The sequence below is a fragment of the Nomascus leucogenys genome, chromosome 9 (assembly GCF_006542625.1).
Source record: "Nomascus leucogenys isolate Asia chromosome 9, Asia_NLE_v1, whole genome shotgun sequence".
Classification (NCBI taxonomy): Eukaryota; Metazoa; Chordata; class Mammalia; order Primates; family Hylobatidae; genus Nomascus; species Nomascus leucogenys.
This window is the reverse complement of record NC_044389.1, coordinates 35,406,951-35,423,264: the sequence shown is the minus strand read 5'-3', so window position 1 is coordinate 35,423,264 and position 16,314 is coordinate 35,406,951. Positions and strand designations below refer to the sequence as shown.

At 54.2% G+C, this 16,314-nt stretch overlaps 1 protein-coding gene across 2 annotated transcripts in view; it reads left to right on the top strand.

Annotated features, from left to right (window-relative positions):
- The window catches only part of LRP8 (LDL receptor related protein 8), an 85,016-nt gene that overhangs the window by 37,394 nt on the left and 31,308 nt on the right, over window positions 1-16,314 (top strand). For both annotated transcript variants that reach the window (XM_030818838.1, XM_030818839.1), the window contains exons 3-6: window positions 988-1,110; window positions 9,363-9,491; window positions 12,990-13,385; window positions 14,307-14,429. In XM_030818838.1, coding sequence (XP_030674698.1) covers window positions 988-1,110; window positions 9,363-9,491; window positions 12,990-13,385; window positions 14,307-14,429 — 771 coding nt within the window. The remainder of the gene's footprint in view (window positions 1-987; window positions 1,111-9,362; window positions 9,492-12,989; window positions 13,386-14,306; window positions 14,430-16,314) is intronic.

Here is a 16,314-nt window from a genome sequence, read left to right as displayed (position 1 = left end):
AGGACAAGACACAGAAAGCAGTAAAGAACCGGGCTGGGGATGGTACCCACATTCTTATCTCAGCTCTGTTACCAGCTGTGAGCTCTCAGCCTGCTACATCCCCTGGGTGGACACAGAACCCCATTCCTTCAGCTTCTAATTAAGACTCAAACCCTGAAAACAACGGTAGCTGCCACTTCTTCAGCATCTGCCATGTGCCTGAGTCTGCTGCAGTTTCTTCATACATTATGACTTCTTGTTGCTCCTCCTCACCGCCTTTTGTCTTCTTCTCCCTATTATATAGATAAGAAAATGTAGGCTCAGAGATTAAGGAACATCCTCAAGGTCACACAGATAGGTGGAGGAGGAGGAGGAGGAAGTGGGATTGAAATCCCCAGAGCAGTGTGGAGGTCACCCTACAGGCTGTAGGCACCGGGGGCGGGGACTGATTTGGATGTCTTGCCCAGTAGATCCTTTTCCCACTGCTCCGAACACAAAATACTTCATTCATCTTGCCACAATGGAACCATCTATGTGTAGGATTCATGATCACAAACTCCCTGGCACCTGCAGAAGGGACTTTGACTTCCAGTCCAGTTGGGGAAAGTGGGACAGGCAGGTAAAGAGACTGAGAACTGGCTGAAGGAGCTAAGGCAGCTGCTGTAGGGTATCAGGGAAGGCTTCCTGGAGACAGTGGCAGTGGAACTAGACATTGAGGGGAAGCAGGAGTGTGACGGGATATGATAAATCTTGTCATGCTTGCTGGATTTGAGCCCTTGGACTTGGAAGGCAGAGCAGAATGTCACCTGTCTTCACGCAGGGTTCAGATGCCTAAGGAATGAAGAAGCTTGTCTCTCCTGTCTCTGCCCTTGGTCAGCAAGGCAGTCCATGGCCTGGTGGGGCCGTGGGAAGCCCTGTGGTCCGGCTTGCAGACCAAGCGCGTCCTGGTTGGCCCACCTCCCTCCTGACTGCTCCCAGGCTCACCACACTCTCTTCCTTGCCCTGCAGCCAAGAAGACCTGTGCAGACAGTGACTTCACCTGTGACAACGGCCACTGCATCCACGAGCGGTGGAAGTGTGACGGCGAGGAGGAGTGTCCTGATGGCTCCGATGAGTCCAAGGCCACTTGCAGTGAGTCCTGCCCCTCAGTCTGGGTGGGGGTGGGCCTCAGTTTCCTCCTCAGATCATCCTTGAGAGGCTGTGAGGCTCAGGAGAGGTGACCAGTTGAACACTCTGTGCCACACACTCAGGGTGCTCCTGGTAAACAGGTATGTTTAGTTGCTGGTTTCTACTGACCTGTTTCTGGACTTTCTTCACAGCCCTCTTGCAGGTTGGACCCTGTTTCTGTGGCAGCAGGAGCCAGAAACAGCCTTGTCAAGCCCTTCTGCCCAGAAGGAGCCCTAGCATGTCCTCCAGGCCTCCCTGCTGCTGTTCTTGAGGACCCCGACCATAATTCCAGGAGTGCCAGTGGCAGCTGGCGCTTCTTAAGTCTTTATCGTGTGCTAAGCTCTCTGTGTGCATTAACGCCTTTTATCCCCACAGCAGCCTCATGAAGCAGATACTGTCATTTTCTCAGTTTTGTAAAGGAGAACACTGAAGCTCAAAGAGGTTGAGTGACTTGCCCAAGGCTACCCAGCCGAGACTTTGAGGCCCTGGCCCGTTCCTCTACCCTGGGTGGGCCGAGCCTAGGAGCTCCTGCCTCCATGGCCAGCTGGGTGGTGGCAGAGGCAGGCAGGGGGAGGTGGAGGCCAGAGCTGAGCCCCAGGCCTGCCCCCTACACTCAGGGCTTTGTCTCTCCATGATTTATTTTCCAGGCCCTAATCCTCAAAGCAAACTTACACCCGGCAGGTCATTCCGTGACATTTGTTAAATTAAAAAGGAGATGAGAAGGGGGCGGGGAGGGACCTAGCAGTCCAGAGGCAGAGCTTCAGCAGCGTGAGCCCGAGACAAAAGGCTCAGGCGAAAGCATGTGGAGGATAGTGGGGCTGGCAGGGACCCAGGAGCCCCTCTTTAGGGATAACAGTCGCCCCAGAGGCAGAGGTGGGGACAATGGAGACCGGAGTCCCATCTAACGCCGTGGCTGGTGATAACTGGGTTTCCTTGTCTCCTAGCAACAGAGCTACCAGTCTCCACATAAGAGAAAGAGAAAGGGAGAGAGAGAGAACAGAGCGAGAGCAGCCCCCACCCGAGACAAGGAGCCCTCATTTCCTCATACAGCTGCTCCTGGCCTCCCCAGCCGTGCCGCAGGCCCCATCCTTCCCTCACCCACCATGTGGCCAAACTCCATGCTGTCCTGAAGGCTCCCAGGCAGGAGGGAAGCCCAGTGCTTTGTCCTGAGCTTCAGAAGGAACAAAGCCCTGCCACACCCACTTGTGACTTTCATCCTCTTGGCAACCTAAGGAAGGAGGAGGATCCCCTTGTAGAGAGAAAGAAACTGAGGCTGGAGTCGGTTCTCCCCCTTGCCCGAGGCTGCCCAGCTAACAAGAGGCAGAGTCGTGTGCAGCCTGGAGTGTGTGCTTGGGGAGGGGTTGTGGCCACAGGGAGGTTTTCCCTCACTGCAGTCAGCCAGCTCCTCCATCCGTACCTCACTCCAGCAGATACTCCGACACTGGGGGCGGAAAGGGAAGGGAGAGGAGCCTCATCGTGGTTATTAGAGGGGAGCTGCCTTGCTACCTGAGGGCTAGGCTCCCCTTCCTCCCCTGCCCCACCCCCAGCCCCATCTCTATCTCTGCGTGGATGTCCCTTTTCATCTTCCTTCCTGTCCCCTTCGGGGTCCCGCCCACCACTGCCCTCTTGGGCTGCCTCCCTTCCCTGCTCATCTCCTATCCTCACCCTCCCTCTCACCATCTCTCCCTACTGCCCTACCCATGTGTCCCTCTGTCTTTCTCCCTCTTGCCCATCCCAGCATCTGCTGCTTTCCCATCCCCTGGGCTGGGCAGGGGCCCTCCTGCCTCCCAGGCCCGCTTTTCACAGTTGAGGGACAACTGGAGGCCCAGAGAAGTTGATAGACTTCCTTCAGAGACACACAGCTTATCCACGGCAGGTCTCCCTTTTATGAAAAAGGCTCTTCGAGCTCTCTGAGGTTTCATAAGGTGCCTATGGGAGCAGTAGCCAAGGCAGCACCCCAGGAGACAGAAGCCCAGCTCTCCTGTGGGCTCTCCCAGCTATCACCGTGAAGCCCTGCATATCTTCCCACCTCCCTCTGGGCCCTGATCAGTAACATTCTGGAATTCCAGAATCTTCTCCATTCCTAGATTCCTAAACTCTTAGTATTCTGAGACCCCCTTTCTCCCTTGCTTGTGCTAGCTGGGGTGCAAGAGCCATGATACCCACTTCCTGTGTTACATTGGCCGGGTGTAGGCAAGGCGGAAGACTGCCTGCAGGAAGTTAGCTAGAGTGGAAGCTCTGGTCAGGGTCAGGCAGAACTTGGGGCATCAGGACCTGATAGCAGGCTTGCTCACTGCTTCCCAACTGAATGAGAACCTAGCAGCCAACCTGCTATCCATTTAATTGGTGTTGCTATAGCAACCTCCACGGCCCGCCAGGTTCCTGGGGCTGTGCCAGCTCCCAGGATGGAGCCCCGTTCCCCAGCCCTAAAAGAAAGATTATAGGCAGTAAAGTGTAGTGAGTTTGGAATTGGATATAGTTGGGTTCAGGTCTTTTAACCTGTTAGACCTCAGGCAAGCTGCGCAGTCATCCTGACCCTCAGTTTATTCATCTGTAAAATGTGGTAATGGTACCTGCCTTAGAGGGATTGTGAGAATCAAATGAAAGAATGCAAGTATCATCGCTGGAGTAAATGGCAGTGTTATTTTGTATTATTATATTTTGGCTGCAAGCCCTCTCTCCCCAACACAACAGTTTGTTAGATATTAAGATGTTAGATTCTTATAGTGTTAAAATAGTGGCCGGGCACGGTGGCTCACGCCTGTAATCCCAGCACTTTGGGAGGCCGAGGCGGGCGGATCACGAAGTCAGGAGATCGAGACCACGGTGAAACCCCGTCTCTACTAAAAATACAAAAAATTAGCCGGGCGCCTGTAGTCCCAGCCACTCGGAGAGGCTGAGGCAGGAGAATGGCGTGAACCCGGGAGGCGGAGCTTGCAGTGAGCTGAGATTGCGCCACTGCACTCCAGCCTGGGCGACAGAGCAAGACTCCGTCTCAAAAAAAAAAAAAAAATAGTGTCAGTGAAGGGAGTTGCACTGAGCGGGAAAGGGATTCGAGAGAAGGTCCCAATTCTTGTGTTTTCCCCGATTATGTTGACTGTCCCTAGCTGGCTGGTGTTTCTCCCAGCTCTGTTTCCCTCTGGTTCTGTGTTCTGTACCAATCAAATGTAGCCAGGAGTCACAATGGAAAAGCCCAGAACATTTGCCTAATGGCAATAGCATTTCAGCTCTAATTATAGCTCACTTGATTGGGGACGGCTTCTGACCCACCTTCAGGCTTCTGTTGGGAGGGGTGAGGGTGGGGGAGGGGAGGATGGTTCAAGGTGAGTTATAGTTCTGGATGCTATTTATTTGAACATGGAGGCTTTTTCATGCATCTTAGAACCTTTCCACCTGGAAGGGGGGCCTCTCTGATTAACCAGGCTCATCTTCCTATTATAGATCAGAAAATGGAGGCCCAGTGATTTTCTGAGCTCACTCAGTAAGTTAGGGACTGACCCAGCTAGCAGCATTTTGTCTGGCCTTGACTGAAGGAACTTGGTGTAACTCCCCCTTCTGCACCTTGGGTGGCCCCATGCTGTGCTTCCTGTGGCAGGAGGTGGATTGAGTGACGCTGGCATTTCTCACCACCTGAGCCTCTGGTCCCTTAGAGCTGGCAGTCCTCATTTGGAGGTTATCTGCCCCTAAAACTCATGTGGGTTGACACTGTAGATGTGCTCCCTCAATGAGCAGCCGCCAAGTACTTTCATTCTTTAATAGACATTTCCCTTTTTGTTAATTTGTGAATTTATGAATTGGAGAAAGTACCAATGGATTTGAATTTCTGGGGCAGGATTCTCTGGGAATTTAAATGCCTTTAAATGCCATGAGCCACTCCAGGATACAGAGTTTCATGAAAAGCCCCCTTGCCAGCTTTGGAGGGCTCCTGTTGTCTGAGAGACAGTGGGATTCTTCACTCCTGCCTCTCAGAACCTAGGGTACTTGGAGAGCAGGCCAAAGGCATATGGTCCCCTCCGGGGGCATCTGTCACAGAGGGAGTGGCTGTCCTGGGATGGGGTCTGCATAGCAGTGGACCATGTGGATTTATAATGTGCATTCCCCAGTGGTGACAACAGGCACGTCCCCAGCCATTGGCATTTGCACTTCATGAAATAAAACAAGGGCAAGTGTTTTCTGAGCTCCTAGTTTGTTCCAGGCTCTGAGTGTAGGGATTTCCATATGTTTCCTCTTTTAAGCCATCCACTAACCCTAGGAGATTATTCAACCCCATTTTCAGATGAGGAGAGCCAGAATGCAGAGAGGTTCAGTAGTTGCCTAAGGACCTTAGTTTTAGTAAATGAAATTTGGACCCAGGTCTGTCTGACTCTAAAACCCAGGCTCTTTCTCCTACATCATGCTGCTGGGGGCCCTTGGGCTTCAGTTATCCTGAGAATGGACATCAGATGGCCATCGTGCAGAACCTGCCCAAAGGCTCAGTGAGTCCCCTTCCTCCAGTGACCTCTCTCCAGGCAGGAGGTGCCAGGGAGACCAACAGGGTCTGCTTTTCTCCTGTGCAGTGGTTAGGTGCAGTAAGTTAAGCAGTGTGTTTGGACCTGGGATGGAAGTCCAGATCTGCCTCTCACCTCTAGCCTTTGAACAAACAACTTACTCTCTCTGGGCTTTACTTTCTTCATTCATAAAATGGAGGTAAGAATATCCACTTCACAGAGTGACACCATGTGTCAGTACTTACCCAGACCAACTTCCCAGGACTGTGGAGTGGAGAGGGCTGACCTGGGACCCTGCGAACTAGGCTCGAGTCCTACCTCCGGGGGAAAAGCCACATCACAGGAGAGACAGTGAGGTTCCAGGAGAGACAGGAATTGGAATACCCAACTGCCAGTAGCTGTGTGACCCTAGGCAGGTCCCTTCCCCTCTCTGGGCCTTGGTATCCTGCCACTCCAAGGGAGGTTCATCATTGTGACCTCTGAGATCTCTCAAGTCCTGGCATTCCAAGAGCCTTGGCTCTTTGAGGGTGGAGGGCTGTTATCAGGCACTGCTGAATCCTCGAGAGCCTATAATTAGAGCTGTCTATTTAGGGACACAGCAAATGTCTTATTAATTATAAAGAATGGAAGCAGACAGATTGTTTAATCATTGTCCTTGCTGAAAGGTTATGCAATTAACTATATAAATATTCATTAAAAGTTCAAGCAGCCGCTTGCTGCACTGGGGTCTGTAGAACCCAGGCTCCTGGAGGTGGAGCATACAGCCAAGGGCCCTTTCTGTCACCTGGGCTTTTGTGAGGAGAGTTTGGGGATGGTTCTGGGGCATGCAGGGTTTGATGGAAGGGCAAGGCTCTAGTCATAGGAACCCAGGCTCGGTCTCTCACCTGCTGTGCATCTTTGGGCCAGTTACTTGGTCTCTCTGAGCCTCAGTTTCCTCATCTATAAAATGGAGTGCTTACGTGCGGGACTGCTGCCCTGCTGCAGTGCAGTAAGTGGCCCAGGTATGCAGTAAGTAAGTGGCCCAGGTATGCCACTTATGTGGTGACCTTTGTGAATGGCACCCCTGGAATTTGCACTGGCAGCCCGCAGGGCCTGCTTACCTTACAACAGACATTTATTGCTCACAGTTCTGGAGGCTAGGAAGTCCAAGATCAAGGCACCGGCAGTTTCCGTGTCTGGTGAGGGCCCATTCCTCATAGACGGCGCCTCCTTGCTTCATCCTCACATGGTGGAAGGGACAAGGAGGCTCCCCCTGACCTCTTTTATAAGAGTACTAATCTCATTAATGAGAGCTGTACCATTATGGCTTAATCACCTCCTAGAGGCCTCACCTCTTAATGCTATCACATTGAGGATTAAGTTCCAACATGGATTTTCAGGGGATACCAACGTTCAGACCATGGCAGAATGAAATGAAAAAATATAAAATTTTCAGCACAGAGCAGCCCGATACAACGTAGGTGTTCAAAAACTGGGACTCCCCTCCTCTTCCCTTGAGAAGTTCTGTTTCCTGAGGCCTGGCTTAGGGATAAGTAGTTGCTTTGACCTTCCATCCCATTGCTCTCTTAGGGGCTTGCAAGTGTATGAACATCTGTATCGCTTTTATGGTAGTGAATTGAAAACAGATGAAACATCCCTTGTCTTATATGCTTGCAGAATGTTAACCAACCCAGGGGTTCCCAAATAGAGGTGCATGGGAATCACCTGGGTTTTGGTGGGGAGTTACTAAAATGCAGATCCCTAGGCTCTGCCCTAGAAGTCTAGATTCAGTTGGTATGAGCTGAGGCTCAGGAACCTGCACTTTGAGTAGCTCCCTCACCCCCCATCCTTTGATGAGAGGACCCCAGCGAAGCACTGGTCAGCTTCAGCTTCCTGTGTTCCAGTGGGGCCCAGAGGGGAGGTGCTTACCTGGGGTCCTGCAGTGTTGGTGATAGAGGTACCCTGGAAGGACCCCATCTCCCAACTCCCAGTTTCCCTTCACCATCCCGCACTGCAGCCCCAAGGTGGCCTTATATAAAAGGCCTTTGAGGGTTAGTACTTTCCAGAGCTCAACCTGACAGTTATTTGCTCATCCATCCCACAAGTCTGCCAATCCTCGAGCAACAGAAATTTCTGTGAAATGAATCCCAGGAATCCTGTATTCCCAAGGGATTGCCCTGTACTCATGAAATGCATTCCTAGGGATAACACTGGGGACCTCACTTTCAGGGGCCTAAGATGCTCTTCTCCCATGGCAGTAGTGGTGTCCGGGGGCCTTGACTTAGATACCTGCCCCCCTCCCCAACTCACCTGTGCCCTTTTCTGTATCCCTTGTGGTCTCTCATTCCAGCTATAGAAATGGGAAGAGGAGAAACTGGTCTGAGATCAGAGAGCAAAATGGAGGGCGAGGCATGAGTAGCCCACTGCCTCCGGGGGGAAGTGGATTATGCCGGGTCTCCAGCATCAGACACAGCTGACTTTCAGTCAATCCTAACGCTGCTCTTCACCAGCTCTGTGACCAGAACTTAGTGCTTACCACCATGTTTGTCACACAGCAGTGCTCAAGTACTCAGTGAATAAGCACAATTCAGAGTCATCTGGTATGAGTGGATAATCATAATAGGTAACATTTAGTGAGCACTGGGCTGGGTGTTCTAGGTGCTTGCTTTACAGACATTACCTTAGTCATCATAGCAATCCTATGAAAGATAGTATTATCCCCACTTTATTGGCACAGAGATAAGGATTGTTGGCCAAGGTCACATAGTCAGTGAGTGACTGAACTAGGATTTGAACCCAGGCAGCCAGGCTCCAGAGCCCATGTTCTCCGCCTCTATGCTGGAGGCCAGCACATAATCCTCTCACCCTGCTGGCTTATTGTGAAAATTAAATGGAAGTGTCTAGCACCATGCCTGGCACATCCTAGAGACCACGGAGATCGGGCCTCCTGCACACCCTGGAAGGCTGAAGGGAGCCAACCACGGAGGTCTGAGATGCGTCTGCCTTGGCTGAGCCTGTCACATGGGTCCAGCAGAAACTCATGATAAGAGCTGTCCCCAGCCTTGAATAGGGTTCTCATTCTTTCTTCCAAATTGAGATTTAACCCTGGGGCTTCAGGCCCCTGATTGAGTCAGCCTCTGATTGCGGCTGCAGTAATTATAGCTATGCAGTCCCGCTGGGCCCTGCCATGCAGCAGCTGCTCTCAGCAGCAGGATCAGCACCATCACTCGGGGAGGGGGCTTAGAGGCAGGCTGATTGGAGTCGTTGGGGCCTTGGTGAGCCCTCCAAATTTACAGGTTCCAATCACGGAGTCACTGATCTGGAAGGCAAACTGAGGCCCAGCTGGGGCATATCTCACCTAAGGGCACACAGCTGGGAAATGGCAAGGAAGAGTGCAGGGCATGGTGGCTCCATGTTGCCGGAACTTAAAGTGGAGGTTTGGAGGGATGGGAGGTGTGGCCAGGAGGGGCAGGCAGAAGTCAATGGATCAAAGAGGGTCTTGAGGGCCAGGGACTAGGGGGCCATGAAAGACGTTATGTAGAGAAGTGATGGGGTCGGATTTAGGATTTGGAAATTCCTGGGGCAGACAGAGGCTTTTTCTCAGCTGATGAAACTGAGACATGGGCCAGGAGAGCCCTGATGGACTCCTAGGGCCTTGGACCAGGTGGCTGGAACAGGGTGGTAGGACTGGTTGGCACCATGCCCTGTGTCCCCCTTGGCTAAGCTATGCATGGACGTCTGTCTCCACAGCCAAGCAGGTGTGTCCTGCAGAGAAGCTGAGCTGTGGACCCACCAGCCACAAGTGTGTACCTGCCTCGTGGCGCTGCGACGGGGAGAAGGACTGCGAGGGTGGAGCGGATGAGGCCGACTGTGCTACCTGTGAGTCTGGGGTCAGATCCCCAGGGTCTGCCAAGCATGGTCAGGCAGCCTCAGGGAGTGGCAGCCACTTCTGGGGAGGGGGCCCCAGTTCCCCGTGGGGCTTGGTAGGTGGAGAGGAAAGGATAATGATCAGGACATTAGTAATGGCTAGATTCTATGGAGACATTGTCTTCTTTCATCTTCACAAGCACCTCATGAGCAGCCATTATCATCCCCATTTTATAGGTGAGGAAACTGAGGCTCAGACAAGGGAGGAAAAGTACCCAAGTCTGAGGGATGAAACAAGATTCAGATTCAGGACTGGACAGCAAAGCCCATGAGCTTTTTTGACCATGTCTGACATCTGCTCATCCATCCCACAAGTCTGCCAATCTTCGAGCAAGGGCAGGGGGGCCAGGGAGGGTGCTGCATGGAGAAATGGTGGTGGTCTGAGCCAGGGCGCCGGCAGTGCTGGGGGGAGGCGGACGGATTCCTGAGGTGTCAAGGACGACTGTTGCTGAAATCTCAGATTCGAGCACAAACGTCACAGGGCAGAGAAGACATTCTCAGCAGCCTCGGCAGGGACAGATGGAAGTGGTCACTGGGACAGTTCCACATCACTGAGCTTCAAACACAGGATTATCTCCTTCCCAGGGAGCAGGCCAGCAGGGCCTGGGCCAGTGGGGAGCATGGCCAGGCCTCACTTTTTCAATTCGAGGGGCACCTACTGTGTGCCAGCCCTGAAGCCAGGCTCTGAAAGGGACAGTGAGGTGAATCCTACACAGTCTTCCCTCTGGGAACACATGATTAGTGGGGGAGACAGACTGGCTGTCGCTACTAGGCTGTGCGGCTGGGCTGAGATACGGGCGGTCACCCTGGAGGGCTTGCCAGGCACTTGCCCATCACTGCTGCCTACTCCCCTCTGCCAGCCTCTATATTTGCATCCTATCCATCTTTCCTGGCCCAGGGAAAATGCCATCTCCTCCAGAGGTGTCTGAGTCGTCACAATTTAAGATTCTAAGTCTGGAATTTGATGTGTCTGAAGCAGGAAGCATCTGGGTATGGAGGGAGATCCTGGCTGGGAATAGTAGTTTCAAAGTCCCAGTGATGGCACTGGCTCACTTCCTCAGCTGTGATAATTTTGCTGGGACTCACTGGCCAATGAGAATCCTCTTTCCTCTTTACCAACCCCCATAATCAGATGATTCCTCCAATATGAAGGCCGCTACTGCAAGGGATGGGAGTCTCTCCAACTAGGGCATGTTGGAAAGGAACATTCCCCATTAATTATGGGAGACAGAGGTGTCAGAAGGTCTTACTGGGCTTCTGTGCTACAGCTTCCACCCTCCTAGGCAGAGGAAAAGGAGTCCACCCACCCCTCATCTCTCAGAGCTTCTTCCATTTGTGAGTGCTAGGAGTAGGGTCTCTCGGCCTACGTAGGCCTGAGAATATGGATCTTAAAGTTACCGTTGGCTCCAAAACCTCAGAGAAAACTCAGTATGAAGAAGCACTTCCTTGCCATCCAAGTCTTCAAGTAAAATTAAAAATTAAGGCCGGGCACGGTGGCTAATGCCTGTAATCCCAGCACTTTGGGAGGCCAAGGCAGGTGGATCACGAGGTCAGGAGATTGAGACCATCGTGGCTAACATGGTGAAACCCCACCTCTACTAAAAATACAAAAAAAAAAAAAATTTAGCCGGGCATGGTGGCTATCGGGAGGCTGAGGCAGGAGAATCGCTTGAACGCAGGAGGCGGGGTTGCAGTGAGCTGAGAGCACACCACTGCACTCCAGCCTGGGTGACAGAGCAAGACTCCATCTCAAAAAAAGAAAATTAAAAAAAAAAAAGCACTTCCCATCAGAACTCCCAGAAAGCAGTGAGTCCACCCTCCCTGCACATGCACAAGCTGGGTGGGGACAGGCAGGAAGGGAGCTCATCTAGGTGTCAGCGTAATCTTGAGGGGCAGTGGCACTGGCAGCACGTGCTTTTTCCACCAATGCCCCAGTGTCTCAAAAGCCCAGGAGGGGAAAAAAATTCAACTGTCAGACACTTGGTAGAGCTGTCAGAAACGCATGACACGAGCTACCTACCTGGTGAAACTGAAGACATCACTCTATTTTATCTTCAATAACAATGAAAATTCACATTTTTCCATTAGAAAGTGAAAACACAGACTCTGGGCGCCCCCACGTGGAAAGATCTGGTGCTGCCACCACCACATCACCTTTGGCCACAGCCACTGCATCCATGCCCCACCGGGGCCTACCCCCTTCCCGGGGCCAGGTCTTGGCCTGTGTGTGGACACACAGGAGGGAGGGAAGTGAGGAGGTCACTGCCCTGAAAAACAGCTGGAAAAACTCCAGGAAGGGAGGAGAAAACCAGAAAAGCCAAGAGGAGGAGTCAGAGTAGGAAAGAAAAGCCCCAAACCTGAGTTCTGGTTCTCTTGCTGTCATGGACTGTGTGACCCTGGGCAAGCTGCTCCTCTCTCTGGGCCTCAGTTTCCCCATCTATAAACTGGCAATAGGGCTGGCTGGCCTCTAAGTTCCTCCCGGCCGCTGAGCTCAGACTAGCCTACCAGAGAGAAGCCCAGAGCCCCAGGCAGAGCCATAAGGTATGTCCTTAATTACCGCACATCCCATAATTACACCTCATACCTGGGCCAGACCAGTTCCATCCACTCCACACCCACTCACTACAGGGAGCTCTGTACCAGGCCCTCAGGACAAAGGAGGGACACCTCCAGGCAGTGTGGATTCTTGGGGCAGATTGAAAAGGACATGAAACTCAGACGCCTGCGCGACTGAGGGGCTCAGAAACGAGGGCAGAGGCAGAGATTTCCCAAGCGGGGAAACCACGGAAGAGGTGGAATTTGGGCCCTTGGAAGATGAGAGCTCATCATTGCAAAATGTAGAGACAGTGGTGGGCAAGAAGTACGTTCCCAGCAGATGGAGCAACTTGAGTAAAGGCTTGGAGGTGGGAGCCTGTGCACTGGACCCAGCAAATGGTCTAGCATGGCCGGAGCTGCGAACATTCAGGAGTGAGGTGATGGAGCCACAGGACTGACCCAAGAGACGCCTTTGATACCAGGCCAGGGGACTCAGGTGGAACAGTGCAGGTTATGCTATGCATCGCTATGCTATGAGGAGCCAACCCCAGACCCTGGTCCCTGGGAAGGGTCAGTGTCATTTAACAGATCATGTCCTGGGACCATAGCAGGGTCCTTCAAGACAGGCAGTGCTGTAAGGTTTCAGAATCCCCCTCCTAGTCCCACCATGCTCATGCTCATTTACCCAGTGAGGCCTGGGGGGCTCACAAAGGTCAGGTGTGTTGCCCGTCACCTAGCATGTCCGTGTTGGAAGCCCGCCTTCGCTATGCCTAACTGCACGTCCACCATTCAGCCCCCAAAGGGGACTTGTTCTGGCCCCCGGGTGAGGGTCGGAGCCCTTGTAGCCGGACCAGCGGGGCCCCAGGTCGGCCGGGGAGGGGGTCGGCGGGCCGACCGGCTCTCTGTCCCGCGCAGTGTGCGCCCCGCACGAGTTCCAGTGCGGCAACCGCTCGTGCCTGGCCGCCGTGTTCGTGTGCGACGGCGACGACGACTGTGGTGACGGCAGCGATGAGCGCGGCTGTGCAGACCCGGCCTGCGGGCCCCGCGAGTTCCGCTGCGGCGGCGATGGCGGCGGCGGCGGCGGCGCCTGCATCCCGGAGCGCTGGGTCTGCGACCGCCAGTTTGACTGCGAGGACCGCTCGGACGAGGCAGCCGAGCTCTGCGGCCGCGCGGGCCCCGGGGCCACGTCCGCGCCCGCCGCCTGCGCCACCGCCTCCCAGTTCGCCTGCCGCAGCGGCGAGTGCGTGCACCTGGGCTGGCGCTGCGACGGCGACCGCGACTGCAAAGACAAATCGGACGAGGCCGACTGCCGTAAGCCCCCTCCATACCGCCCAGCCCTGCCCAGGGATTGCGGATCCGCCAGGTGCAGGCTTCCTTTCATTGCCTTACCTGAATACATTACCCGGGTTTACTACAGAGGAGACCGAGGTTGGGAGAAGTGAAGTGACTTGTTTGAGTTCACGCAGCTGCCGGGCCGCGGAGCTCAGGTCTAACTCCAGAAGCCTCCACTGGTACCTGTGTCCCTGCTGTGAGCCCTCCCAGTCGTACTTCCCACCCCCATCCCCCCGAACCCCTCTACCCAGAAACCTGGCAGGCTCAGGAGCTCCCCCCATCTCTTCACCTGCTAGGCCTGCTCATTCCTCAAGGCCTGGCCTAGACTCCTCTGACCTTCCCAGCCGGGCTGGGTCCCTCTGCTGGGCAGGTCCCCAGCAACCTTCTCTTACAGCTCATCTCACACTGATGTCCCCATCTGAGCATTCCTCACCCCTGCTCTGCACCCTGAGCTCCTAGAGCATGAGGAGGCTCTTAGGAGGCTCTGGGCTCCCACCCTCACCTCCACCCCTCCCAGCACAGCACCTGGCACGGGAAGGTTTGCCAAATGGATGAGGTCATTAAGTAATGGGCACCAAGACTCAAAAGAAGGCCGTGTGTCTGTTCTGAGGAGTGGCCCTGGAGAGAGGCAGGGACAGGGAAACAGGAGATCTGGGTTTAGTCCTGAATCTGCCAGCCAGAGTGCTGTGTGACCCTGGGCAAGGCCTTCCCCCTCTCTGAGCTTCAGTCTCCCCATCTGTACACTGAGGTGCCTTGGCCAGGTGTCTGCTGAGGACTCCTAAGTCCAGCCACTGGTTCTGTTTTTGCTGGGGGTGGCTATGGCATGGGGATGGGGGTGGTGGGGAAACTGTCCTAGCACCACACTGACTCTGATCCTCTCCCCTTGCCCTCTCCTGGCAGCACTGGGCACCTGCCGTGGGGACGAGTTCCAGTGTGGGGATGGGACATGTGTCCTTGCAATCAAGCGCTGCAACCAGGAGCAGGACTGTCCAGATGGGAGTGATGAAGCTGGCTGCCTACAGGGTGCGTGTGATCAGGGCACAGAACACATCCTCTGTGAGGATGCCCTAGGCTCTGGTGACTCTCCAGAGGGCAGAGTTGGGAGGAGTTTCCACTTGGTCCCCAAGAAGCATTTTCCCCCAGAGCACCACTTGCCCCTAAATCACCTGGCTGCCTTTCCATGGGGTCCTAGTGGCACCAGAACTGGGTTTGTAAGGACTTTGCCAAAGCTGAAAGATGCCTAGGGGGACATGACAGAGCACTTGGGAAGTCCAGCCCCCACCACTTGTCCAGGTCCCAGCTGCTGAGTGGCTTCCCTCACTAGTTCCCAGGCTGAGCAGAGGCTGAGTCTTGCTCCCCAGGGAGCCCCTTTAATTCTCAGACGGTTCTTCTGGTCACCACCTGCCCTCTGCAGGAACAGGGACCCTCATTCACTAGTCATCTCGGGGAATGGATAACAGGCTGGGCAGTGTGGCAACTTCCCCTACCCGGGGTCCATGGGGCAAAGGTCCCCCCAGGAGACGGTCAGTCCAGCCTCTAAGGACCTGAGTCCTGCAAGATGAGACGCAGATCCCCATAGCCCTGCCCAGCTACATGAGGCTTAGCCTCCTAATCATCCCTGGGATCCTGTCCTGTGAGCAGAGCTTCCTCAGGTCCTGGATTTACCTGTCTGTCCTGGGCCACCCTCCAGGGACCTGTGAGGGACCGGAACTGGAGCTCTGCTTGCCTGCTGTGGGCCCCAGCCCAGCTCTTCTTGTCCAAGGTCTCACAAGCACTGTCCACTCTCTTGTCCGGCCCAACAGAGTCACCTTGTGAGGGTCCCCGCAGATTTCAGTGTAAGAGTGGCGAGCGCGTGGACGGCGGGAAAGTGTGTGATGTGCAGAGGGCCTGCCGGGACTGGTCGGATGAGCTTCTGAAAGTGTGGTGCGGTGCCTGTCTACACCCACCGGCTGGACTCAGTCTCCTACCATCCCCCTCCTGGTATCTGGGCTCGAGGCCCTCCAATGCCCCCTGCCCTGACACTTTCTGCTCTGACCCTCTCTTTGGACTCATGTGCCGTCCTATGGCTTCATATGGAGCTTTTTGCCCCCGGGCCTCTGATCTACATCTCTACAAAGTGCTAAGAGCTTGTCCATCCCAGGTACTAAAAACTTATGTTTTCTCTCACAAACTTGGCCTTTCCTCATTCCTTCCCTGTTCAGACCTCTGAGACCTTCTGGAACTTTCTCTCTTCCTCGGTGTTCCTGCCCTGCTGACCCAGCCAAGGCCCTGGGCTCTGAGGTCTTCTAGCCCATTGCAGAAGACCCAGCAGAGGGAGAGGTGGGCACAGCAGGCAGGCAGCCAGGTGAAGCACATCCCAGGGCCACTGCTCAGGCCATACCTGTGTGGGAGTAGGGCAGGCCTTGCAGCAGGAGGTGGCACCATCCTAAGCCCTGAGGAGTTCGGACCTGATGAGGAGACCAGACTTGCAGGCCAGACTAAAGCGAGACCTGGATGGAAGTGGCTGCCCTGATGTCAGCTACGGCTGTCAGGGTGGGTTCCAGGCTAGAAAGAACAGAGGCTCCAGGCTGTAGGTAGGGTGGGCATCCCAGAGAACATGCTAGAAACCCAGTGTGGACTCTAGGAAGGTTCATGAGTCTTTCTTTTTTTTTTTTTTTTTTTTTTTTTTACTGTTCCCAGGTCAGGGCTTGAGGGAGATTTGACAGAGAAGCCCTGGGAGGACAGAGCCTAGGTCAGTCCCTCCCTCTCCTGCCTCCTGGCAGACTGTTTCCCCAGCACCTCCCTCCTGGGCGCTTAGAGGAGGTTCATCCTCCTGAGCTTCCCAGGAAGAGCATATTTCCTCCCCCTTTTGAAGATTAAAAAACTGATTGTGAAAGGAAGAGTAGCTGAGTGAAAGTGACTCAGCTTC